Source organism: Cnephaeus nilssonii (assembly GCF_951640355.1).
Source record: "Cnephaeus nilssonii genome assembly, chromosome: 2".
In the NCBI taxonomy this organism is placed as follows: domain Eukaryota; kingdom Metazoa; phylum Chordata; class Mammalia; order Chiroptera; family Vespertilionidae; genus Cnephaeus; species Cnephaeus nilssonii.
Window position 1 is genome coordinate 6715184 of NC_137073.1, and position 26994 is coordinate 6742177.

At 51.5% G+C, this 26994-nt stretch overlaps 1 protein-coding gene across 3 annotated transcripts in view; it reads left to right on the forward strand.

The window, feature by feature from the left end:
• Positions 1 to 596: 596 nt before the first annotated feature.
• PRKCB (protein kinase C beta) overlaps positions 597 to 26994 on the forward strand; it is a gene marked incomplete at its 3' end in the record, with an annotated part of 295893 nt that continues 269495 nt past the window's right edge. For all 3 annotated transcript variants that reach the window (XM_079800688.1, XM_079800686.1, XM_079800687.1), the window contains exons 1-2: positions 597 to 921; positions 1823 to 1854. In XM_079800688.1, the coding sequence (XP_079656814.1) occupies positions 749 to 921; positions 1823 to 1854 (205 nt within the window). In that variant the 5' untranslated portion in view covers positions 597 to 748. The remainder of the gene's footprint in view (positions 922 to 1822; positions 1855 to 26994) is intronic.

Here is a 26994-nt window from a genome sequence, read left to right on the forward strand (position 1 = left end):
GGTAAGTAAAGCCAAGAATTCTCTTTGTGGTGGAGTTAGATATATATAACCTAACGATGTCTCCTCCCCTACCTCTGCAGTATGTGTGTCTAAGGGTGTGGAGCCACAGGCCTTCCTGAACGTGTGACAGCGGGAACCCATCCCTCCAGGAGACACTTGCAGACTGACCAACGGGATGGATGGATGGGGGTGGGTGGGTGGATGAGTACCAGTCTCTGTAGAGGTCTGGGCGGAATCCATGGAGCCCACCCTATCCACCCCCCATTCCCAGCCCCCGTTGGCCCTTCCGCTCTCTCTTCTCCCGCGTAGCGCTCTCAGTGCACATCTCCTTCACGCCACCCAGGGCCGAGGACGAGTTAGGGGCGAGGCTGGAGTCTGCAGACCGCAGGTTGCAGTCCCCGCGCTGCAGAGCTGCGGCTGAGCTGGCTTCCCCGCGAGGCCCGCAGCCGCTGGTGCCAATATGTAAAGCAGCGGGAGGGGCGGGGCCTGCGCGCAATGCAAACGAGGGGGCGTGCCGGCCCTGGGCTCCGCCCCCACCCCCCGCAGCTGGGACCAGCGGTGCCGAGCGCAGCTGGCCGAGCGCGGCAGCTGGCGAGTGACAGCCGCAGCTCCGAGCGCGCGGCCGCCCGAGCCGCGCAGGGAAGCGCCCCGGCTCGGCAGCAGCGGCCGCCTTCCCCGCGCCTCCCGGCCGCAGCCGGCGCCCCGCGCCCCGGTCGCCCCTCGCGGGCTCCCGCGCCCCGCGCGCAAGATGGCTGACCCGGCTGCGGGGCCGCCGCCGGCCGAGGGCGAGGAGAGCACCGTGCGCTTTGCCCGCAAAGGCGCCCTCCGGCAGAAGAACGTGCACGAGGTGAAGAACCACAAATTCACCGCCCGCTTCTTCAAGCAGCCCACCTTCTGCAGCCACTGCACCGACTTCATCTGGTGAGGGCGCGCGGGCACCTTCCCGGCCCGAGGGCAGCGGCGCGCCGCGCGCGGGGCTCCTCCGTGCCCCGAGGGGCCAGCCGCCCCGCGGGCCCCGCGTCCCGGGTGCCCCTCTCCCACCCTCTGGCCCGGACCCCCTGGCCAGCTTCTGCCCGGGCTCCAGGCGGCCAGCCCCAGGCGCCTCCGGAGCGCCCGGGCCGCGCAGAGCTGGGGTCTGTCCCTCCTCGGGAGTGCCCTCTCCCCGTGGGCCCCATCTCGTTACCTCCTTCCGGGCTTCAGGGGCCCGCACCCCACCCCTCCTTTCCGGGGGCAGCGCCCTGGATGTCCTCTCTGTTTCCCTTCGGCACGGGCATCCTTTCCTCCTCCGGCGTCTCCGGGGACTGCGCCCGGTGCTGTCTCTCCTCGCGCCTCTCCGAGGGCCTGGGTTCCCCTTTCCACTCTCGAGCCCTCCCCCTCACAGCGCCGCGGGCCCCTGACTCCCCTGCCCTTCTAGGCCCGAGGAGCCCCCACTCCCTTCCCAGCCCCCCTGGGGGCACCGCTCCCCGGGGCTCTCTCATCCTGGATCCCACTGCGTCTTCATCTCTTTTCTTTCCCCGAGGTACTTGGGCATCTCTGCGGGCACATCTCCCGCCCCCCACCCCCCCGCCCGGAAACGCCACCTGGTGGTCGCAGCCGCCTGTCCTCTGCCTTCTGAGGGGAGGTGGGGGACACCTCCGAGCTCCCCGCTCCCCCTCCCTCTCTCTCTCAAAGGCGGAAGACTCTTGGGCACCGGCCTGTGGCTGGGAGTTTGCACCTGGGGTAGAAGGGGGGGGGGGAGGGGAGGAAGGGGGTGACTGTGGGGAACTAGCGGCTGGTGGCTCGGCCCTCCAGCTGCCTGACTTGCCTCCTTCTGCCTTTGCAGGGGCTTCGGGAAGCAGGGATTCCAGTGCCAAGGTAGGCTGTGTGCTCTGGGATGCCTTTTTTTTTTTTGAAGATATGGTGAAAGGACTTTGTAGAAGTGACTGAGTTAGGCAGAGTGGGGGAATCACTGTCACAGTGGCCTGGGATGCATCACCACAGAGGGCCCTTTTAAGAGGCGTATGTATATGGGGCAGTGATGCGCCTTGCAGGAAGGGGCGCGGAGATGGGAGGCCCCACCTGCCCAGGAGTGCACCCCCGTTTCTCCCTTCCCAGCAGCAGGAGTCTAAACGGGTCTATTGACTACCCTGCTGGTCAGCCCTGCTGCTGGAGGCCCTTCCCCTCAGCCCTGCTCACCTGTGCTTCCTCTTCTCACAGAGTGAGCTCTGCCTGCTCCCCGCCTCATGGAGGCCTCCGCGGGCTGCCACTCTGCAGAGGTGCAGTCCTGTAGCGGTGATGGCAGGCGTGGTCCCCCGGGGGTGCCTCTCAGATCTCGGTTTCAGTCGCCCCTTCTATAGGTATTCTGGTGAGATATGGGAGGGCTCTAAGTGACTGGGTGCCTGGGTCCTTACATCTGGTGTGACATCCTTGACCCAAGCCAGGGAGGCCAACTTGGCAGGTCTGTTAATCGCGTGCATGTGGCCTCAGTGGTCGCTGGGTGCAGATTCGCTCCCTGGGGCCGCATCACCTAGACATGTCGAGACCTGAGGTTGTCAGCCATGTTTTGAATTTGATGCCAACATTTCCCAGCTGGGAGAGTGCACATACATCTCTGAGTTTCCACCTTCAAGTGTGCCGAGACTCGGCCCCGCTCTCTGGTCAGAACAGTCATTTGGACGGAGAGGGGCTCTCTGCCCTTCACCCGTTGTCTGTGTGGATCCCCTCCAGGCGTGCTTCACCCATTTCTGGCCTCCGCAAGCATTTGAGTCGTAACTTCCAGTTTGGCTCGGTGTGGTTGAATTGGTGAGAAGAAAGCATTGAGGTGTTAAAGAGCAGGACATGGACGTGGCCCTGATTGACAGTGTGGCTGTATCGCCTCCACCTCCAGGGAGCAGGGAGGTGATCCCTGTGAGTGCTGGTGGCATTGCCAGCTGCACAGAATGCTGGCAGCGTGGCCCTGCTGTCCTCTGAGCCTCCTGTGTCCCTTCACCTGAGATCTGGGCAGGGCTGGCTCAGCCCTTGACCCTTGTAGACCGCCCCCCCCCCCAGCCTCTCTTACAAGACGGTGACCCCTAGTTTCATGGACTGCACTGGACTTCCCAAGCCCCAACAACTGAGGTACTGCTGCAAACACTTGGGCTGTTTTCTAGAACTTTGGCTCCTCAAGCAAAACACCTACGTCGGTGCCGCATAGACCTTCACTTCCATGAGTCGGCTTCTCTCTTTGTCTCCTGCTGAGGGCACGGGGACGGGAACGTTCACTGCTACCATCCTGTCCCGCCTGCCCTGCCGTTATTGATGGTTGGGAAGAGCAGAACGTGCGGGTGATGACACACCTGCCGCAGGAGAAGATGGCGGGAATCTTCTGGTGTGGCGAGAGTGGAGCAGGATTAAGGGTTCTAGTGAAATGTGGCTGCTTCCCAGTAAGAGTGCCTTTTGTTCCATTGCCTTTCGCTTTCTCTTGTCCTTGAGAGGCATCGGAGGGTAGTGGGCATATGCACGGGGTGTCAGGCAGGTCGCTGTGAGCTTGAATCCCTGCCATGTTATGTAGCTTCTCTGTACCTCCAGTTCTTCATCTATAAAATGGGTCCAATAACAGGATCTACCTTAAAATGTTGCTGAGTGGCTCAAAGTGGTTGCAATATATAAGATGCTGGGGCAGCTCCTGAGATTGAGATGCTCAGTATGGGGACATCCGGAAGGGTGGAAGTTCTCCTCCGCTATGCTGAGTTACCCGGGACTAATTTGGGCACCATAAAGCAGTTCCTTATGTGAGTATTTTTGGTGCCACATATTTCCTCCTAAAGTGAATCTAATCTATAGAAAGTAACTGTGACCATTCTCACCCCGAGGTCAGGAGTCCAGGGCCCTGGGTTCCTTTCAGTTTTCTGCTCCGCCGTCCCGGGAGTGACAGAGATCTCGTGGTCCAAGAAGGATGCTAGACTGTGCAGTCAGCTCATCCTTATTTATCCGCAGGAAGGAAAGGGTAGAGAACGGCACTGCTACTGTGGAAGTCGCCACAGATACATCTGCCTCTGCTTTTAGTTCGATCTTAATGGCATACCCGCACCATGCTGCAAAGGAGTGTGCGTTAATTTCAAGGAGCCATGTTCCCTGCTAAAAGTAAAGGTGTGTGTGCCTGAGTGAACACCTCACTCAGGTGTTCAAAGTAGAAGGGGAGAGAGGACACAGCCTTGGCTAGGAGGTGTGTAGGGGATCATAAGGCAAGGAAGCCACTGAGCCTCCATGGCTCGTTGTGCCGACATGGAGATAGGGGATGCTAGGATGGGGGCGAGGAGCTTAAGATGAGATTCTCTTGTTTTGCACAGCCAGGGGACAGAACTCTAGACTGGCTGCCTCAGAACCTCGCCCTTTGCGTTCCCTCTCTGTTTTTAGTTGAAGAGGTAGCGTTGGGATGTCTCTGGTGGCAGGGCCTGGGGCTCAGAATCCTTATTATGAAACTGCTTCACTTCTGGCTTAGAAGCGGGACCCCTCAGGCAAGCAGCGCAGAGCTGTCTCTGTGGCATTCTTTAGAGGCGCCTGGAAGCTGCCTCTGTGCTTTAATGGTAATGAAGACGAGCCTTTGGGTGGAATTAGTCTCTTCCCCCAAGAAGGTTTTGCACTTTAGTGGAGAGTTTATTTTTTTAAGGGAGTCACTTCAGTAGGAATAGGAAGGCGATAAAATGCAGAGATTCAGAATTCATAGCGTGGGGCTGGAGTGAGATCCAGCTGGGTCGGCGCTCTGCTGTGCCACCCCTCGCTGCGTGACCGTGACCGTGGGGAAGCCATCCACGTGTAGGGCCTCACTTCCCATGGGTAACAGGAGCCCAGCGATGCCCCCCTATAGGGTGCTGGTGAGGAGTGCTGAGGGGTTGCGAGAGGAATGTTCACACGAAGGGCCCGTGACTCTTGAGTGCGATGCTCATTATTACTCGATTAGCTGCAGGAAACCGAGGGACACAGTTATTCTGGAACTCGTTAGATGACTATGCCTCCTTCGTGTATGTAGATGGGCTTTCTTCTCTGGTCTGTTTCTCCACAGGCTCTGGGTAACACAGCTCAGGTTTGGGCCCAGACAGCCAGGCTTGTAAAGAGCATCTTTTCTCACGCCTGTCCTTGTGAGAAAGATCTAAACTTGCCATGGACTCTATAGAAAAACCCCGTGCACTAATGTTTTGACTGTGAAGACACTGGTGATTATAATGAGTAAGCCAGTTCTTCCCTTTCCTGTGTGGACAAGAAAACATGTTTTTAAGCATTCTAATAGAAATTATTCTTAAAAAACCCCAATGTATTGCACGAACCCAACCATTGCTATTTCATCAGCAGCTCTATAGAATACAAGTTCATTTTTGTCTGTAGTTAACACATACCGATTAGAGTATGCACTTTTAGAAAAACATCCATCAAAGATGAATCAAAAGATTCATTTTACTTTTGGCATCATTTTTTCCTACGGACTTGTAATATGATATTCTGCATGTCAGGTTGAATTTTCTCAGCACAGTCATAAAGAGAGTGTGGTGGGGTGTGTGCATGTCTGTGCGCGTGCGTGTGCGTATGCGTGTGTGCAGCCACCACGTCAGGTTTCAAGTTACTGGAGCTTGCTTCAATCATGCCACCTCTCTCCCTCCCACTAGCAGAGCCCAGAGGCCTGCGAGTGAAACTCCGCTCACCTTTGGGCTTACTCTCAGTGTGTCCTGGGGGATCTGTGTGGATGAAAGACCGTCTGATGGTTTGACTTTCTGATTTTTCCCACCTGGAGTGGGATTTCAGGCCCAAAGTCTGAAGTGAAATAAAAATCTGTAGGTGGGTTACTGTTGGGTCTTACAAAGGAGGCCGGCTTGTGAGAAGGCAGCCGTTAATTCATTCTGAGCTGTGGAGCACGCAGGGAAAGCCTGCAGCTTTGTCACTGGGCAACAGCTGTCCTTTCTAAGTAAATATGGAAAATATGACCTTTGAAAATCTAGTTGCTGTAATATGTTTCTTCGAAAGTTAATTAAAAAATATTGTTCCTGAGTACAGAGGATACTCTAGGTGCTGCCCAGAACCATCTACAGCGTTTATGATGCATGTGGGTCAACAGAGAAAAAGGTATAGAGAAGGTAGTTGGCCAAAAGACAAACTGGAGGTTTGAAAATAACTTGTGCACATTCTTGCTGTTGGGGTCTCTTTCTTTCCTCGCTGCCTGTCCTTCTGTATCCGTCTCTGTCACTCCCCCACCCCTGCCACATGTGCGCACGCACCGCGCACACCCATAAATAGATCAATGTGTCACACTTTTGAGAATATTCACCTTCTTTGGATGCTTTTTAGTTACAGGTTGTTAAATTACTAAATACAATTTAAAATCCATTCTCTGTTTTTTTTTTTACTGTAGTCCAGTGAATTTTGGGGTCAGTAGGGAGGTCAGCTGAAAAGCTCATAATGTCGGCTGATGCATTCAAAAGCTTTGTCCCTTATCATTTTGCCATTTGATGTAATATCATGGATTATTTGACTTCACTCATCCAATCTATCCATTGAAATTGTTTGATATTCCATAGATTGACTGTTGGGCTTTTTTGAGTATGTAAATTCCAGTGTTTACATATGGCATTCAGAGGTGTGATGGCTACTTGAAAATCTGATGGAAATTTATATATTTACCACATATAGCTATTTTTCCCTTCCTTCCTTCCTTCCTTCCTTCCTTCCTTCCTTCCTTCCTTCCTTCCTTCCTTCCTTCTTTCCTTCCTTCCTTCCTTCCTTCCTTGAGCATTCATTCATTAGGTTCTATGTGTCAAGTACTCTTTTAATGGTGGGAATACAATGGTGAATGACATCCTTATTGTCATGGAGTTTACAGTGTATTGGGGAGATAAGACATCCTACACTGATATTCATTTCACATTTGTTAAGTACTTTGAAAGAAATGTACAGGGTGCTATGGGATGCCAACCTCGGTAATGGTTAGGGGTGGAGTCAGGGATTTCTTTGGTCTGAGAATTAAAAACAAAAACCACACCTCCTGGTCTCTGAGGTGTCCGGACCAAGACTGAGTTGTGAAGGAGCCAGAGCTGAAGGTGCCCGTATCTGGGTAAAGACACGCAGGAGGGCTTATTGCTGACCATCTGCAGGAAGCCTGACTCTCTTTGTGTCGTGGCTGCAAGTAAGGTGAGTGTTTAGGAGAATCACGTGGTACTTTAAGATGCCTCTCTCCACTTGGCAGACAGAACTTCATCGTTTAGCTAAGAGCTCAGATCACGAGCTGACTTCTTCGTTTGGGGGTTGCATTTGAGGTGGTTGTTCTAAAGCAGAAAAATCAGACCATTTCAGAGGTGGAAGAGAAAGGCTGAGCTAACAGAGGGAAGAAAAGGAAGGAGAGAGTAGAGCTTTTCAGCGAAAGGGCACAGGATTGCATGCACGGTCTCCTGACTTCCCGGGTCCAAGTCTGATATTCTACAACTTTCCTTCCTTTTGCTTAGGCAGGATTTTCTCTCATTTGCAGGACAGTTTTAAGAGTTTTGCAATATGCTTTGTCCACTCTTTCCATCCATCTGATTTCATCCAGGAGAAAGTCTCCGTATGGTGCTAAGATGTCTTTAGCATCAAACACACACATGGGAACTTAGTAAATGTGTTTTATTTTTTATTAGAAAGGGACTCCCAGGAATTATTAGGACATAAATATGTTAATTTATACCTGTAAACCCCCCATCCCCACACCCCCTTTTACCTACTGTTGAGCCTGGTTCCGTTCAAATTCTGGGCTTGATTTTGTCCTGGCTGTTCCTCCTGTGGACAGGGAGGGAGAGCTGAGTCTCCTGGAAGCGTTTGGGGTTGGAAGGGAGCTCAGTGTTGCAGAGACTGAGACAGCAGCTGTAGGCTCCGCAGGGTCTGCGAAGGCGGCGGCTTCTACTCAGGGGTGTCAGTCTTTTTCTGTTGTTGTTGCTGCTGCTGTTGGTACATTTTAGTTGCCCTTTGTCCTGTTGGTCCGCCCGTGCCCCCTGGATGTCTCCTTTTCCCTCAGCCCACAAGCAGAAGGCCACCCTAGTGAGTGAGAAGGGGACCTCAGACCCAGACGCGGAGTCCCCTTCTGGTCCCTTCCTGCTGAGTCTTGGCATTTGCTAAGTAGATGGAAATGAACTTAGCTCAACAGTAACCATGTTCTTGGGCGGGAATCTAGACTCTTCTTCTTTCACCTCGCCGCTGCCCGGTGACCAGGGCTTCCAGACGTGCCCTATAAATGGGGCTTGAGCGTGCAGGCTCAAAAGTCAAACTTGACATCCAGACCTGGCTCTGTGTCTTCATGACTCCATGACCTTGGGCTGGTGAAACACAACCCTACCTTTATCCACCCATCCTTCTCTCCACCCACTCACTCACCAATCCATTCATCTATCCACCCAGCCATTCTTACGTATCCATCATCCATCCATCCATCCATCCATCCATCCATCCATCCCTCCAGTTATCTATCCGTCCATCATCTTTCTATCCATCATCCACTCATTTATTCATTTCCCTATCCATGTAGCCATCTGTCCATCTCTTTGTTCATTCGGCAAATATTTATTGAGTGCCTGCAATAAATAAACACTGGAACTAGAGCTGTGAGCAAGACAGTCTCTGCTCTCATGGAATTTACACTTTAGTGGAAGGAGAACAGCAATTAATTAATAACAGGAAAAGTATATTGTATAATGTCAGGTTGCAACATGGGCTTTGAAGAGAATATAACATTGTCTTTAACCTTGAAGATCTTCCTGGTCTTTTGAGGCGAGACCAGCGCTTGGCCGATTAGTTCTGATACATAAATGAAAAGCGCTACACCGAAGGTGTAAACACCCTTTGGCTGATATCCTTTCTCAGGGTAGGGGTGGAGAAGATTCCCGAGGAGATGACATTTGGGAACAATCTTACAGAAGGAGTAGGAGTTCCCAGATTGACAGGGGGTGGGGGCTGGGGAGGGCGTTTCAGGCAGGCGGCGCGCAGCGGGGTGGAGGAGCGGGTGGAGGAGCGAGCAGGGCACAGGCAGGGCACAGGAAGGAGGATGTGTGAGGGAGGAGCTGGTGGGAGACGGACGTCATAGCGGAGGGTTTGGACCTGGCGAAGGCAGAGTAGTGACTAGGAAGTGGCTGTTGTCATTGCTTTAAAGTGGGAGGTGTGGGGGTGAATGAAATGACCAGATGTTTGAAAGAGAAGAGAATGAGATGCATTTTAAAACAATAATTACAGTGACTCAGATTCTGAAATCCCAAGCCTGTGGGTTTGGAGGGCAGGTGGGAGAGACAGAAACGGCCATTTAGAAGCAGTGGGGACGAGTTGCCAGAGAATCTAGGGACGCTTGCCGTTTTCACACCCCGAAGAGACATTTGGATTTTCCTGTTCCTGGTTCTATTTTGGGAGGTGGTTTGCGGGTTATTTTTATGGTTCTGACTAGGGATGCTCCCTGCACTGCAGATGCGAGGGCCACAGACATGGCCGTGCCTCTGACAGGGACCTCCCGCCTCCGCCCGTCTCCCCTGCTGCTCGGGTCCAGCGTGCGGTTCGGAGCCCGGGCTGCGGCCGTGGTGAAGGGCTTTTGCTTTGGAGACAGAAAGGCTTCAGTTTAAATTTTGGCTTTTTGTTATGGGACCTTGAACATGCTACTTAAAGCCTCTGAGCTTCTGTGTCTTCAGAGGTAAATGGCAGCAGTGAACTAGCTGGTTACAGGGCACAGGTGAGGTGTGTCCTTGACAAGCAGCAGCTATGTCCATTGCTCCCAGGGCTGGGCACGTCTGTCCCCATGGAGCTCACAGTCTTGTTGGGGAGGCAAGAGGAATGTCCTGAATCCAGGGAGGATGCAAGAATGAAGGAGCTTGCAGCGGGCTCAGAGGCTGGGCGCCCTGGGCTCTGAGAGAGCAGTGCCTGCCTGGCTGGGGAGGGGCGGGGGGAGCCGACGGGGTGAGCGCAGCTCTTCCCAGGCCACCGTTTTTCCTGGCTCCCGGTGCTTTAGTTTGTGGGCACCTCGGAGAGCGGAGTTGGAGTCTTTGGCCCATCGACGGCCTCATTTTGGAAAGACGTTGATGGCCATTTCATCTTTTAAACTTAAATTTTTGAATTCTTCACTCTTTGGATGGAATGTTTGCGGGCTCCTTTGGGTTGAAGAAGAAGCTGGCAGATAGTGTGGGTGAAGTCATACGGCTTGTGATGGGGGCTAGCCCGCTCTGGAAGGTCCTCCTTCTCTCCCTGGAGGCGGGCCAGTCTTTATAGCGTAGGCAGTGCTGCAGCTGGGAATTCTGATGGTTACCTGGATATTGTGTGTGTGTGTGTGTGAAATGTATGGTTGACGGTATTGACCATTCTACCTGGGCCAAAGAGCGCGCTTAGAGAAGCAGGGTTAGCCCATGGGGTGGAGAGGGACCTCTTCTATTTCAGGCAGATACCAGGTGGCCGGCTTTCTGATCTGCCCAAGAACATGGTTACAAGTGTTTGCCTGACCTGGGTCCTCATGTGCCTCCGCTTGCGCCACCTTCCACTCACTTTTCATCCTCCGTCCGAAGACCAGCTGGTCTTCCTCAGTCACGACCCACTCCTGCCCACCACAGGGCTTTTGCACATGCTCTGTCTTCAGCTTGAGTCGCTCCTCCCTCTCGCGCCTCCCCTCCCCCACCTCCTGCTTACCCGTCAGAACTTAGCTCAAAGGTCACTTCTTCAGAGATGCCTTCCCTGATCTTCCAAATCAGGTTCCCCCTGGTACAATCCCATAACCCCTTGTTATTTTTACATTTTCTAATTGCATATTTATTTGAGAGTTTAGTATCTTGTCTTCTCTACCAAAGTGTAAGTTTCAAGAGAGTAAGGACCACATCTCTCTACTAGGTAATTTCCCGTTTTTTTGGGGAGTGTAGACTCCCTGTTCGGCCATGGTGCGTGCTTGTTCATAGCTGTACATGAATGGACGCAGAGGGAGACATGGCTCAGCAGAGGGGTCATTTGATTTGGGTTTTGGTGCTAGAGAGCTGTATCTGTGGCTTTTAGAGAGAGTGTATCCCTTCCCAGTTTATAAGCTCTGATCATTTGTGTTTGCGTTGGAAATGGCTGCCCTCCTGAGAGCCGGTGGGAAATGATGTTCAGCAGGGGGTGAGCGCTGCAGTCTGAACTCCGGAGGGAACCCGGACCGGTCCCTTTCTCTGTGGACATAAACGGGTTCTCCACCGAGGTCCCTGCCTGTGGCCTCATGGACCTGGTGGGCCGGAGTGGAAAGGATTTTCTTTAGCATCACATGACCTGCCACCAGCAGTGGAGCAGTGGGTGGACGGGGGATGCTCTGCAGCAGGGAGAATGAACAGGTACAGCTACACACAGAGCGGACTCTCCCAAACAGCGTGAGCTAACATGCCAGACAGACGCACATCCCGCCTGACTCCATGTGTCACTGTGCGGAGAGCAACCTGATTCTCGTCAGAATTCCCAGTTTTCCATCCAGTCAGAATGCTCCCCCTGCGGCGGCGGCGCCTTCGTAAACGCCTCTCCCTGAGGGGCAGGGCCGCCAGGCAGTTCTTTCCTTGGGCTCACGTGTCCTCCTGTGTCCTCTCTCCGTAGAAGAATCCGCAGGGGTTCTCCTTCTGGATGTTTGACTGGACGCCTAACAAACCAGTTACCTATTATTGCATAACACACCACCTCAACCCTTAGTGGCTTAAAATAGCCCCCATTTTATTTACCCCAGTTTTTGTGGGTCAGTAATCTGGGTTGGCTCAGTGGGTGGTCCTTGTGGTCTAGGCAGGTTGTCTGCAGCCTCCCGGCGGGGATGCCTGGGCGGCTGGGGCGGCTGGGGCCCTGCTCCAGGTGCTGGCGATGCAAGCCACCACCCAGGGCGCTGCCCAGGCTCGCACAGTGCCACTCCGCCACCTTCTGTGGGTGGGAGCAAATCACGGGCCTCCCCGGAAGTCAGGAGGAAACAGAGGAGGCACCCACTCTTCCTCTGGGATGGGAAAAGGGGTGAAGTACTTGTGGCACATTTGGGAACCTACCAGGCCCATTTCAGTGAGGCCTCCTGACTGCTCAGCTCTCTCGAGCATGCTCAGTGGAGTGTGCAGCTGCTGAACTGCACCTGAATCCAGGCAGGTCCCAGGTCAGCGCTCAGCCCTTAGTCCTAATAACAGAACCTGCCTTATAGGGAAGTGGCAGGGCCTGGAGATGCTGTATAAGGGCACAGCGTGGGGCTTAGTGCACACGAAACACTCCCACCACCGCCCCCGGCGCTCCCAATCCCACCACTCCCCCTCCCCCCCCCCCCCCCCCCCCCCCCCCGTGCTCCCACCGCTACTACCAGTACCACCATTTGGGTTGGGCTGTGCACGTGGAGCTCTACTCTGAGCTTGAGAGTCAGAACACAAGGCTCTGCCCCGGGGAGGGGTCCGAGGAAGAGATGTGCAGCTGCATCTCCGCCACAGAACTGGGATGGAGCGAGGGGTCAGGGCAGGCGTCTCCTTTGTGAAATGAAGGTGATGACCTAGAACCCCCCTCCCCGGGTGCCATGCGGACTGAATGAGATGAGCAGGCCAAGAACATGGGATTGGTCATTCACTGTTAGGTCTGAGAAAAAAATTCTCAAAACTACCCTTGAAAAACACCCTAAAGGTACCAATTCGCTTAGTTCTCTGCCCGTGACTCTGGCCAATGTCATTGGTGTTCTTTCTTTAAGAGATGAAGCTTTGCACACAGGCGGCTTACTGGGGAGCAGCTCTTGGGAACCCCCCTGTGAGGACTGAGCAGCAGGGAAAGGGGAGGCCCAGTTGTGGTGCAATGGTGGTGACAGAGGCCAAGGCCAGTCCGTGGCTGGAGCTGGCATGGCCCTTTGGAACCGGGGCCCCGGGGGCCTGCACCCAGTGGGTGGCTCTTGAGAAGGTGGCATTTCCTTGGGGAAGGCAGCTTCCTTCCTCGTGGGAGGGCTCCCAGGGAGGATGCAGCAGGGAGATGTCGGTTGCTACACTCCCAGATGCGGGGGGAAGTGCCCCGGCCCTGCAGGTGTGAGCAGGGTCTCGGGGTGGCACCACGGGGTCCGTGGCCTGCTTCCAGGTCTCTCTTAGGGGTGCATTCCAAACCGCGCCCCCTCGACCATTAGAAAGCCTGTGCGGCTTCCCTGGGCCCTTCACGGAGCTGGCTTAGATGCCATCCAGATGCATAGACGCCCTTGGCAGAACCGGAATGCCATTCACAGGGAGCCTTAATCCACGCAGACCTGGGCCTGGGATGGCTGCCAAGGTCACCCAGGAGGGAGCTCATACCACCCACTTCCCTAAGGCCAGCCTCTTGAGTCAGGAGATCCCTTCCCTGCCTTGCTGCCCCGATCCTCACACCTTTCTGCAGCTCCCCTTCGGGCTGGGTTTTCTTGAACTCCTCTAACTGCGCTTTTTAAATCGTGGATCATCATTATTAGCGGGTCATGAAATCAATTTAGAAGGTGATGAGCCTTCTGAAAAAGCAGAATGGCCCTGTCGACATGGCTCAGTGGTTGAGCTTTGACCTATGAATCAGGAGGTCATGGTTCAATTCCCGGTCAGGGTACATGCCCGGGTTGTCGGCTTGATTCTCAGTGGAGAGCATGCAGGAGGCAGCCAATCATTGATGTTTCTCTCTCATCATTTATGTTTCTATCTCTCTCTCCCTCTCCCTTCCTCTCTGAAATCAATAAAAATATATTTTTAAAAAAGCAGAATGGAAGATATTTGGAATGCATCAGACTCAGGAAGCCTACCTAGTATTGTTGCGTAAAACTTTATTGCACTTCTTGGTCATGCACTGTGTTTCTCACTGTGGGCCATGGTCAACACAGTTTGAAAATCATGGTAGAAAGTATGGACAAGAGGCACGTGAGGCTCGTGAAGTTGGCCTGTGGACTGTGGAGGCTTCATTTACTTTTCGAAATGATGTAAATGCATTGTTTTGAATTCTTTAGAATTAGTTGTTTTATTCTCAACCCGTCACAATATCCCAAGATTATTTTGATTACCCTCTTTGAGCTTTCCCAGGTCACCGATGAAAGTTAGTTTTCCAGATAGAATTGTAAGTATGGGAGGCGAATTTTTAAGATGGAATTGTTAGCTTTGGTGGACTGACCTGTCACCTGGTGAAGTGCCAAGTGCTGTGTGGGTGCCAGCAGAAAGCTGTCCGTCCTGCAGAGAGAAAGAGCTGGCCATCCAGGGGACAATGCGGGCTGAGAACAGAATCAGCACAGAGGGTGGGAGGGGGAGCGGTTCCGGGCTGTACAGAGCCCTGGGGGAGGTGGGACAGCAGGGAGGGGGGTCTTGTTGTCTCTTCCCCCTTTTCCCTCCCCCCTCCCCCATTGTAACAGCTGGCCTCAGTGTACTTCCCTTTTGGCATTCTCGGATTTGGGGCCCAAGGGCCACCGTGGGGGCAGGGCTCTTCAGATGGGACAAAAAGTCATGTTCAAGAAAAAAATGAAGTTAGCGCCAGAACTAGCCCTGCTTCAGTGTACGAGTCCCTGGGAGGATCTCTGCTAACTGGGGACACAGGCCAGGGAATTTTCCACTTCTTGGACACCTTCACAGAAGGCTTTTAAATGCTGACTCGATTGAGTTCTTACCATCTGCCTGGCACTCTCCTTAGTGCTTACACACGGCACTCACTTGGTCCCCACCGCGCCCTGTGAGCTTGCTGGACTGTTACCCCCAGTTCATGCTGGGAAAGCGAGGCACCGAGACGGAAGACAGTTTTCTGAAGTTCCGTGGAGTGAGGATTCAAGCACATCCCTGAGTGCAGGATTGCGTAAAGGCATGCAGGTCTTCGAAAGGGGTGATGCTGGTGGTGGTGACGATAGAATCGTGATCACGATGACAGAGGCTGCTAATATTTGGGGTTTTGCAGTGAGCTGGGCATTTTACAGAGTTCATCCCTTCGGATCTTCACCCCCACTAAGATTTTCTGCCATTTTTATTGGCATCATCTAAAGGAAAAGGGCTTCATGAGGATGGAGCGCATGCTCAGGCTCGGCAGAGGCTGTGTTGAATCCAGGTCCGTCTGGTCTGATTCTGGAGGGCTTGGTGGGAGGGCTCGCTGGTGGGGCCCCCTGGCAGGGGGGCCAGGGCAGCAGCCAGGCAGGCTCTGGGATCCACGGTTCCCGTCTCGCCTCGCAGGGACGACGGGAGAGCATGCTGGCCGCGGCAAGGGGAGAAACTGGCACAGTCTGCCCGGCTGTGGAAATTCCCTAGCAGGAGAAAATATTTCCATTAATTTTTTTCCCAGTGAGGGCGTGTGCACTCTGTGCATTTTTATCCATAACCCTGCATAAGGAATTCAGAAAGTGACTCTGGTCTCATGTCTTTCAATGGCCACGTGACCCCAGTCAGCTGATTTCTTTGTGTCTGAGCTGCTGGGCGGGCAGGACAGGGTGAGAACTAGGAAAGTCCTTGCAACATTTGGGAGGAAGGGGTCACGTAGGCAGACATGTCCGTGCCATGGTAACACTTCCCCTAAGAGCGGCTCTAATTTATTGAGGCACCAAACGAAGCCGCTTCACACATGATCTTATTTAAAGTGTGTAGCATCCCTGGAGGAAATCTCATTTTACCTCCGCGAAGGAACTAAGGCTCAGGGATGTTAAATAACAGGCCCCGAGTCCTGAAACTAAGAAGTGTTGGAAGAGGGAGACAGAGCATCTGGTTTGAAGCTTGTGGTTCAAGTTTCTGCAGGAGACCTGCGTGGCCTTTGCCCAGGGCACAGAAGGTGGTGGTATATCAAGGTGTGGTCACATCCTATGTATCTTTCCCCAAATCCACTCAGAGGAGAATAATATAAAAGATGTAATAGCACAGTGTGGTCCATCTAGCATATGTGGCCATCCCCTCACGTGCAGGGGAAGTGTTGGGAAATAAGGCCTGTTTCTGAACGCCAGCAGCTCTCAGTCTCGTAGGGAAGACCCATAAGTGAGACATTTCTAACAGCGTGATATTGTGCGGCGGTGAGGGGGGAGGTGAGGACGCTGGGAGCAGCTCGCTTCCCGGGCCCTGGGGAGGCTGCACCGGAGCCCGAGTTCTAAGCTGAGTTTTGAGGAAGCAGAAGCAGTGAAACAGCGAAGGAAGAGTGTCAGCGAGGTGGGAGGAGCAAGAGAGAGAAAGGATGCGTGTTTCGAGGAAGTAGTTGAAGGTGGAAGGTTAAGCTTGGAGGGAGGGGGCAGAGAGAAGGCAGGAGAACTTTGACAGTAGGAGAGCAATACCTCCAGGATCTCACGGTGGCGGTGGCGGTGGCGAGGTCAGCAGCCTTAAGTGCTGACAAAAGAGCAGTCAAGCAAGGCAAGGACGACACCTTCAGGGGAGGCGGAAGGCCGGTGGAAAAGACAAGAAGGGGAAACGGGTGGGAAATACAGTAAGTTCAGAGGTCAGTTGAGGAATTTTTGCCTGATGGTCTGTTTGCTTTGGGCAGCAGGTAAAGGGAGAAATTAGACAGATCTGGCTTCAGATCCTACAGCCCCAGGAGAACTTCTTACCCTTGGCTTCCTCGTTTTAAAAAGAAGTAAATGGTAAGGGTAGTGCGGTCCTCATAGCGCTGTGAGGAAGGTGTTTGTGTGGGGCCTCGCAGCACCCTGCCTGGCACTGGGACAAAAAACAGAAGCAGGAACATTGCTGGCTGTTGAGGGAGGTCTTGTTTGGGTACCTTCACGAATAAGGGTGCCATAGGAGCAGTAGGAAATTCCAGCAGAGGAGAGAGCTTGGGGATGAAATAGTGAATTCTGCATTAGTTGTGTGGAGTTTGAGATACCTGTGGCTTATCCAGGTGTAGGTGTCCAAAAGGCAATTGAGAATAATGAGAAGTCAGAGCTGGAGGTAAAGATTTGGGAGTTATTTTCTAACTGTATTTTTCAAAATCCCTACAGCGTATTACTGGTGGCACTCAAAGGTTTTAATTGTAAATGGCATTAAACAGCACGGGATTACACAGTTTCATTTTTCTTTAGTTCTCTTATAATTCTTCTGGTTGTTCAGGACAATGTCTCAGTGCCATTCTATTCTGTGTTAAACATCTTTCTAAAACATGCTAATCTCCCTTTTAAATAAAAAGAATGAAGGAACCTTAGGCTGTGTGGCTGCCAGAATATAATCATTTAAATTTTCATTGTGTTTTTATGCCTGTCTTCTGTTGAGAGCAAATGTCACTAGCTTTCCAGGTCTGGAGGTTGTTTCCAATAGGACGCTTTGGTTGTTAATAACAGAACAACGGAACCAGCTGTGTGGCGGTAGGTGTGACACAGGCCTTCTGGGGGTCTGGGGACCGAAGGCGCACTGCGCACTGTGCGTTCTTGGCATCACGCAGGAGGAATTCAGACGTGAGCCAGTGAAGCAGTGAGACGAGTGGCTACTCCACAGACAGCCCTTCCTGGTGGGATTTACTTCTTTTATTGAGGCTCATTTAACAGAGGAAAAGGGGACTTAAGGGGGAGGAATATGCAGGATTTTTCTGGGAAAGTGATGGAGAATTCTCAGAAGAGCCCTGTTTTGTGACCTTATATGGGCTGTCTGGTTGTTGTTTTTTTGATCGAGGCAGTGTGGGGTGTGTTTAGTATGCTAATGTATGACCGTGAGCGGATAATGAGGCTAGAGGTTATACAAGGTGAAATGAGCTGCCATGTTGGATTGAGCTGGTCTTCTGCCAGTTCTAAGCCCTAAATCCACTGGGGTTGGTTTTACTATCTCCATGATAATCCCTGTAGCCCTAGCTGTTTGCCGCTGGTTTGCCGCACACCGATTCGTTCTCTGCCATCATCACAGCGCCATCCGCGTCTCCCCTCGGTCCCAGGAAGGCTGTGGTAAGCTCCGAGAGACACATCCTCACAGGACAGCAGGGACACAGGACAAAGTATTTGTCTCCAGGCACCTCATGCCATACTTTGGAGCTGTGGCAGCTGTCTTTTGACCATGAGGTGCCAGGCGCCCTGCTGTGAATGGCAGGTGGGAGATGGAGAGGAGCTGTGTCCTCAGGATGTCCTTGAGCACTGAATAGCTGGCCTTGATCTGGCTCTTTCTCTGGGAATCTTGTTTTGTTCAGAAATACATTCTCTTGGTCCTTAAACCATTTCAAGAGGGGATTCCTGTTGTGCAGCTAAATACATTGCGTCTCATACAATTTCAGATTATTGCTCCAACCTGGTAGGAACGATTCCTCCTCTTTTTCCTTGGTTGATTAGAATTTCTGTTAAGACTGGGTCATATTTTCCTGTTTTTACTTTCATGTGTCGAGTTCTGTTGTGCGTTGGGAGAATGTTGATGTTGTTGTCTTAGGAAGCTATTGGCTTGGTTGGACGGTAAACTGTCCCTTGGGCATCAGCTCAGATGTCAGTTCTGGTTATTTTATCTTCGAGTCTTCTTTGAGGCTGCCTCACGCATGCCCGGTTCCAGAGGCAGCCAGACCCTGGGATAGAGTTTGTACAGAGTTCGGGGCGCCTCCTCTCTGTTCTTCGATCCTCTGCTCCGTTCTAGCAGCTGGGGCCGACCTGGAGTCTGTCTCCTGCTCTGCAGGCAGAGGCTTAAGGTTTTGTGCTGGAGTCTGAGCTCCTGCCGGGTGCTGGCTGCAGCCTGCCATCCGCGTCAAAGCTGACACATGGCCGTTCTCCTCTTTCTGGCTTCAGCCCTCGCCCCTCCAGAATCTGACTTCTTTTGTTTACTTGCCAGTGCTTTCAGGTCAAACAAAAAAGAATTAGAAAATTTTTTGTCCAGGGTTTTACTTGTTGTCTGCGGAAAGGTTGGCATTTGCGCGACTGTACCAGAAACCAAAGTCTTCTTTCCTTCTCACATATGGGGAAACTGTTGCCCAGAGAAGTCAAGCCACTTCCTCAGCATCACAGAGCTTACCAAGTGGCAGAGCCGGGGCCCGCTCTCACGTTGCTGCACCCAGTGTTCAAGCACCCTTCAGGGCAGCCGGCTGTGGCTTTGTGTCTCAGTCACCTGCCAGCTTGGGCTCAGTTTCATCTTGGCATGGGAAGTGCCTGCCCCGAGAGTGGGGCTGTGGCAGCCACAGAGCTGGGCAGGCCGTTTCTGGAAGCCTTGGGTCCCTTTCCAACCTGGATCCCTGGGTTGGCTCCCTTAAAGGCTGACATCAGTAGGCGGTGTTCCAGGCAGAGTTTAGGACAGAGACTGTCAGCACCAATGAGGTGCCTGATTAGTATGTATTTGCCAATCATTTTACCAGAGTAAGTCAGTAGTAAGTTGTGGTTTAAAGAGAGGAAGTTCAGAGTTCAGTACGTTTTTTCCTCTCTGTTTTAAAAAAATAAAAGCGGAAGTGACTGCTCTTATTTTTGTACCAGTCTTGTCACTAATGGATATGGAGTAAAATCTTAGTGAAGCTAAGGGTCAGACTTTAAAAGTTTGTCATAAGGGTCTCCCTTTCTCCTTTGGTAGGGCCATTGCCATGAAGTTTCTAACTTTTAAACAACCCACAGAGCCACAGAGAAGAATCCTTATAAAATCTTACGATGTTCTGCCAGTTGCATTAGGAACAGGAGAGAGGTCCCTCCAAAACAGAGTCGTGGCCAGTTCTGTTTCCTAACCCTGTTTCTGCTCAGGGATCCGTCTTACCCACAGGCACAATGTTTTAAGCGTCTTGCTGAATTTCTGGAAGAATCCTCACCTTCAAGACTGAAAATACTTATTGAGCACCTGCTATATATGTGAGATACTGGGGACACAGCAGTGAGCAGACAGGGGAATTCCTTGCTTCTGCTGGAGGCGGGGAGAATGACACTCTACCCTTCTTGAGTTCTTATGGCTGGGCTAAGAAAAACACTGACACAAGACCAGATTAGCAGGAGAGCCTCCTAATACGTGTGGAAGGAGATCATAAATGACGCTCAGAGAAATTATGAACCAGCTAGCTGTTTAGACTTTTTAGACAAAGAACGAATACATTTGTGAAGAATTGACAGGACAAATAAACTTAGGTTTGGGTGCTCATTTAGTGAGGAATCTACAGACAGTTTGGGCTTGGGCAGTAAATGAGTAAGAAGTAGCATGGCTTGTTCACCCAGGCTTTTGGACACTGGATTCCTTACTTGAGCGATCAGGGCATCTCTCTCAGCCTCCCCGGAGCGAGGAGGGCACCTTTCACAGGAGAGATTTGTTTCCTGCATTCAAGGAGCCGAGGGAGGGTCAGTGTACATGCACTGGCTGCTAGTAAAAGAACTAATTCAAACTAATACGCTGTTGTGGGGTATCTTGAGGTGGCCTGCCCTGGGCCCCGACACTCCTCATGAGACATACATTCCAGTTGAAGGCACACAAAACAAGTAAGCAAAGGACAAAAGAGATCTTTATAGATGTGGTGAGTGCTGGAACATACAGACTTATTAAAACAGAAACCCGTCTTTCATGGGTGTTGTTACGGGTCCTCCTCTCCACCTGATATCCCGAGAAAAGGAATTTTCTGAGACTTGCACGGGAGACGGAGGTATTATAAAAGCTTTATTTCCCTGGAATCATGCCCCAGAGTTTCCTAGGTCCCATTTCCCTTCCTCCCCCAAAGAGGAAGCGTAGCTCTAGCTTCAGTGGGGCTGGGATTAAAGCCAGTGTCCACGCTGAAGCTGAGTCAGTCCAGCACCAGGCTCGCTGCAGTCCATTCGCCCATTGCCTGTGGGGTCCGATGCAAGAGAGACAAGAGCCACAGAGAATTCCTTTGTCTAGGCGATGGAGTATTCCCAAATGTTCAGGAGCGCGCAGTGGCCACACCCATTCTGGCCAAAGATCTCTGTTCCCAGATATGATTGACAGACAAGTACCTTCCTGATATCACCCCCACTTCACTGCGAATGCATCAGTCTCCACTTGGATGGACCCCTTTCCCCAGTGATCTGCTGGGAACGGGCTGGGACTCCTTGGGGCCTGAAATTGCAGCTCCCTCGGGAAGTTACCCAAATGACTTGCCTGTAATGCCTGGCCTTCCCTTTGCTCCGTTTCTATTATTAGTAACTAGCTAATTACAATGGTATCATTGTGATAAAACAGAAGATATAAGGCAATGCCTTCTCCATTCCTCCACCCTTAGTGGAGATAGAATATTTCTTGGTGTGTTTTTAAAATTTATTTATTTATGAGAGAGAAAGAGAGAGAGAGAGAGAGAGAGAGAGAGAGAGAGAGAGAGAGAGAGAGAGAGTTGTTCCACTTATGTATGCATTCATTGGTTGATTCTTGCATGTGCCCTGACTGGGGATTGAACGCACAGCCTTGACGTAGCAGGACAATGCTCACCAGCTGAGCCACCCCGCTACGAGAGAGGACATTTCTTATGATCAGGGCTTCTGATGTCTCTTCATGGAAGAAACAGTGGTGGGTCAGATGGGCTCTTTTGGGCTGGTCACTGTGTTTTACTTGGTCGGTTCCTCTCCTTCATTGGCATAGGTCTTACCTTGATACTTGGCACAGATTCTGCCCTTCTGGCTAGATGGAGCTGTGAAGTTTCTGGAAAGGTAGACTTACGCCAGATTATGAAGACTCTGGATGCTGTGCTAAAGAATCTCCTTTTTAGACTTCACATTCACTCTCTACCCAATTCATTCTGAGGTCAGAACCCCTACCTGACCACATTGCCCTCAGGTTCTGTGGATTCCTGTTGAATTCAATCCCTGGCTCTTCTTCCATCCCTAAAGCATGTCCCTTCTTTTCACACCGACGTGTAAGCCTATAAGAACATCAGTTGTTAACTTGATTGATTGTAAAGTGTCTGCATTAAAAATGCTAATTATCGCCCCTGGGGAGAGAGTAAGCCTGTAGGTCTTAGGCTATTAGAATCGCAGAAAGCCAGGTGTGCTGTGGCTTCCTGTTTCTCAGAGTGAAGAGAAAGCTTCAGGGAAGACAGAAGTCTCGGTCACGTGGTAATAATTATGACCATATTTATCCCACAAGCATATCTTCTGTTGCTTCTGGAGTTGACGAGGTTTTCTGTTTCACGGTGGATGATGCACTGAGGGTGACCTATTGTGCAAAAAATAATTAAGTTCATAGGAAATGCTCAAGGACAATCTCATCAAGATAAAGTAGACCTGGATAAGGTGAAAGGCCTTGTGGCTCTTTTGACATCCTAATCGAGGCCCCGCTCCCTTCCCCAGAGCTCACCATTGCTGTCTCCTTTTAGAACGTTTCCTGTGTAGGTTATACTAGAGTCTGTGATTGTGTGTGATTTACTAAATGGTGTCACACACACATCATCCTGCAACTTGCTTTTTCACTGACAGGGTCTTGAAGAGCAATCTCTGCTGTTAGTTTTCAGCTGCTCTGTAGTAATCCACAAGAACACACTTTCTCCATATTGTGGTGTCAGGGAGCAAAAATGTCCCTTCTGCCCTTCTATCTTCTTCGGCTGGTCTGATAATCAAATTAACACAAGACACATTCATGGAGAAAAAATCAATTTCATACATATGGGGGCTTAAGAATATGGGGGCCCACGGGCAGCCAGGCAGTTGGGGCTTAGATGCCATTCTGTACTAAGGAGAGAGGCAGGAGTCTGGGACTGCCCAGGCGAGGAAGGCAATTCGCATGGAGATGGAAAAACAAATGTTTGCTGAGCCCTACAGAGACAATGGGGTGCAGGGGGACTTTGGTCTGCAAGCCCTGCCTAGGTCCTGTCCCCATGCCCAGCCCACACTCCATAGAGATCGCTGGTAGGACCCTGGTCTGAGTGCTGTAGGTGGTTAAAGGGGTGGTGAAAGCTCTTCCCGAGCCTTTTGGGCTTCGTTGTCTTCAGCTCAAAATAATCCACATTTCAGGGCGGCATATTCCAGGCAGACTCATTCTGCACCCGTCCAGGGGCCATTCCCCTGTTGAGGAACATGTAGATTCCTTTTTTTCAGGGATGGTACGTTGGTAAGCATCCTGCACATGTCTCACACATGCAAACATCTCTCCAGCTACTGAGAAGTGGAATGGCAGGGCCACGGGGTGTACATGAGTCACGTTTTAAGGTATTGCCCAATTGCCCAGAGTGGCTGGGCCGGTGTGCACTCCCACCAGCACTGTGCGTTTCTTCCACTGCTTTCTCCCCAAGTCATGATATTGTCGAGCTTTTTTTCCTCCTAATTTGATGGGAGAAAAATGCCATTTAATTTTAGTAGGCATTTAATTTTCTTGATTACTAGTGAGGTTGAGCATCTTTTAACATATTTATTGGATGGTTGTATTTTATCTTCTCTGAATCTGCCCTCCCCACCCCCTTTCTAACATTTTGTTGTTGTTTTTTTACTTGAATCTGCTGGACACCAGTCCTTTGCAAGTTATTTGTGCTTGTGTTGGTTCTGGTCTATTTTCATCACGTCCTGAGGCCTACGTCACCGTGTCTGGAATGATACACTCCTTCAGAGCCTAACAGAGCATTTCAAAGCAATCCATTATTTCCACTTTAAAGACGAGGAAACAGAGGCTCCGAGAGACTGAGCGGTTAGCTCAGGGTCACAGGTTGTTCCGTCTTGGGTAAACTTTGAAAGCTTGATCAGACTTAGAAATAGACCAAACTGTGTGAGTCACAGGGAGGTTATTATCTGTAACCTTTCACTGTTACCCAGACACTTCCATTTGGTGTCTCTCTCTCTTGAGAGAAGTTTAATTATTCATTTGTTTTCCGAGTAATTGGTGACATGTCCTCCAGCTAGGAGATGGAATGAGCTTTGTTGCTAAAAACATCCACCACGCATAAAAGGGGCTCCAGCTCCAAAGATAGTAAATGGAGATCCTTTTCTTGCGGGGCGCGGGGAGGGGGGCTGCTTGCTGGGGTCCCTTGTACTGACGGCAGCCTTTTGCTGACGTACTGTTGGAATACAAGGCTGGGGAAACCGATGTGGTCATGGTCCGCATCCATTTATTACTGTCAGAAAGGCCCTCTGCACCTTTTACTTCTTTTAGATCCTTCATAAAGAATTGAAAATCCTTTATAGCGAGGTCAGGGCGGCACTGCGGGGTTCCCAGGGAGCTGTGCCCTGTTCCGTACTGTAGAATCGGAAACAAAATTGGAACTCAGGCCTGGCCAGTGTAGCTCAGTGGTTGAGCCTCAACCCAGGAACCAAGAGATCGCAGTTCAATTCCCGGTCAGGGCACATGCCCGGTCGTGGACTCGATCCCCAGAAGGGGGCATGCAGGAGGCAGCCAATCAATGATGTTTCTGTCTATCCCTCTCCCTTTGAAAATCAATTAAAATATTAAAAAAATTTGAATTAAGATTTCTTCTAAGCAAGGACTTGATATAAGCAAGGACTTCCCTATACTGGATGCAAAAGGCTGATTTGAAATACTTGAACATCTATGCCATGGGACATGCCCCCGCGCTAATAAGAGTTTCTTTTTTTATTTTATTTTATTGATTTCAGAGAGGAAGGGAAAAGGAGAGAGAGAAACATCAATGATGAGAGAGAACCATCATTCTTAAGAAGAGTTTCTTTTTATTGAACATTTGTTTGGGCCAGGCACAGTAATAAGTAATATATGTGAATTACCTTATGTAATTTTCACAGTAACCTATGACAAATAGTTTATTGTCCCCGTTTCACTGATAATCTGAGGCTCCATTATTACCTTGTCTAAGGACATACAGCAAATAAGTCACAGAACCACAATCAAATTCCAAAATGTATGGTCTGCCTCACACTAAGGGTATCTATCGGGAGTGACCCATTCCCTCCCGCTTTCTCTTTAGTTCTCGAACCGGTGATTGCCGTATGTGGTGCCCTGGGTGTCCTAGAGGGACGGTGGCTGACTCGGGAGGGTGCACCCATCTCAGAGGAAGACTCCAGGCCACTGGGGCTTGCTTTTGGCTGGTTCCCGATCTTGGACCGAATATTCTACCAACTGCTCTGCCGAGGTCTTTCTAGCTTTGGTGTGAGCTGCCCTGAAAGACTCTCAGAAGATGGGAAGGGAGGGAACGCATGTGCACCGAGCTGGACTCTGAAGCAGGTGTTCTCACGTCACAGATGGAGAACGAGAAGTGAGAGGACTTGCCCAAGGTCGCTGTGGTGGATGCTGTTATTGAATCCACTGTTTGCTTTCTCCCTGTGAGGGGATTACACATCCCTGCTCATGGCTATGTGCTCTAAAGCAGCGGTCGCCAACCTTTCGGACCTCACGGACCACCGGTTGGCGACCGCTGACCTAAAGTGTCTACTTACAGGAGGGATGTACTTGCCTGTTTATTGCTGGGGAGCTAGGCCACGTGACACAAATTGGCCAGTGGAACTGGAGCAGACAGGATCCACTCCACATCTAAGCGGATCTAAGCCGAGGCGTGAGCTGTGGCCTGGCCATTGCTCTTCCCCCCTCCGCCAGAGACCAAGCGAGAGCTGCTTCTTGAGATATAAATGACACAGGAGCAAAGCCACAGAATTGGAACACTGCTACTGGCCAAAATTGGGTCCCAGGCCATCCGGGATTCTAGAAGTGGGGGAACCGCCCTCCTCTGGCCGAGAGGAGCGGCGAGGCCCTGCTGCCAGGGTGTGGACACGGCTGGGAAAGAAGAACGGGCATGTTTGAAACCACCACGCTGATTCATGAGCGTCTGCGTTACCGGAGGCCGGCACTGAGCGTGGGCGCCATTCTCTCCACGTGCCTGGCACACAGAGGTGCCCAAACAGATACGTGGAAGGAACGTGCTTCCAACCACGGGCCTTCTTTCTGGTCCCGAGTTCGCCAAGCTCTCCCCACCTCAGAGCCGCTCTCTGCCTCTACCTGAGGATCACGGCTCCTGCTCGTCCTTGCCGCTCAGCCCACAGGTCCCTCGGAGAGCCCTTCTCCAGCTGCCTAGCGAACGCACCCCTTTCCACAACCTCATCACGCCCATTGGCTTTTCTTTCACGGCATCTGCAACTACAGCAGCCCCCCCCCCCCCCCCCGCATCTACTTCTAACCTTTCCATAGTTTCAGTCACCTCTGGAAATATTAAATGAAAATTTCGGAAGTAAACAGTTCATAAATTTTAAGTTGCTCATCATTCTGAGTAGTGCGATGGAATCTCCCACCCGGGATGTGAATTATCCCTTTGTCCAGCGTGTCCGCGCTGAACACATTCCCCACCCATTTGGCGCTTAGTCATCTCAGTTACCAGGTCCACTGAGGGTTCCACAATGCTGTGTTTCAGTCACCCTTGTAGTAGCCTAACGCTACGTCACAATGCCCACTCTCACTCATCACACAGGCACTGTGTCCCCTCACTTCATCTCATCACACAGGCACTGTGTCCCCTCACTTCATGTCATCACACAGGCACTGTGTCCCCTCACTTCCTGTCATCACACAGGCACTGCGTCCCCTCACTTCATCTCATCACACAGGCACTGTGTCCCCTCTCTTCATCTCATCACACAGGCACTGTGTCCCCTCTCTTCATCTCATCACACAGGCCCTGAGTCCCCTCACTTCATGGATCACACAGGCACTGTGTCCCCTCACTTCATCTCATCACACAGGCACTGTGTCCCCTCACTTCATGTCATCACACAGGCACTGTGTCCCCTCACTTCATGTCATCACACAGGCACTGTGTCCCCTCACTTCATGCATCACACAGGCACTGTGTCACCTCACTTCATGGATCACACAGGCACTGTGTCCCCTCACTTCATGGATCACACAGGCACTGTGTCCCCTCACTTCATGCATCACACAGACACTGTGTCACCTCACTTCATGTCATCACACAGGCACTGTGTCCCCTCTCTTCATGCATCACACAGACACTGTGTCACCTCACTTCATGGATCACACAGGCACTGTGTCCCCTCACTTCATGTCATCACACAGACACTGTGTCACCTCACTTCATGGATCACACAGGCACTGTGTCCCCTCACTTCATGTCATCACACAGACACTGTGTCCCCTCACTTCATGTCATCACACAGACACTGTGTCCCCTCACTTCATGCATCACACAGACACTGTGTCACCTCACTTCATGTCATCACACAGGCACTGTGTCCCCTCTCTTCATCTCATCACACAGGCACTGTGTCCCCTCACTTCCTGCATTTCACAGGCACTGTGTCCCCTCACTTCATGTCATCAC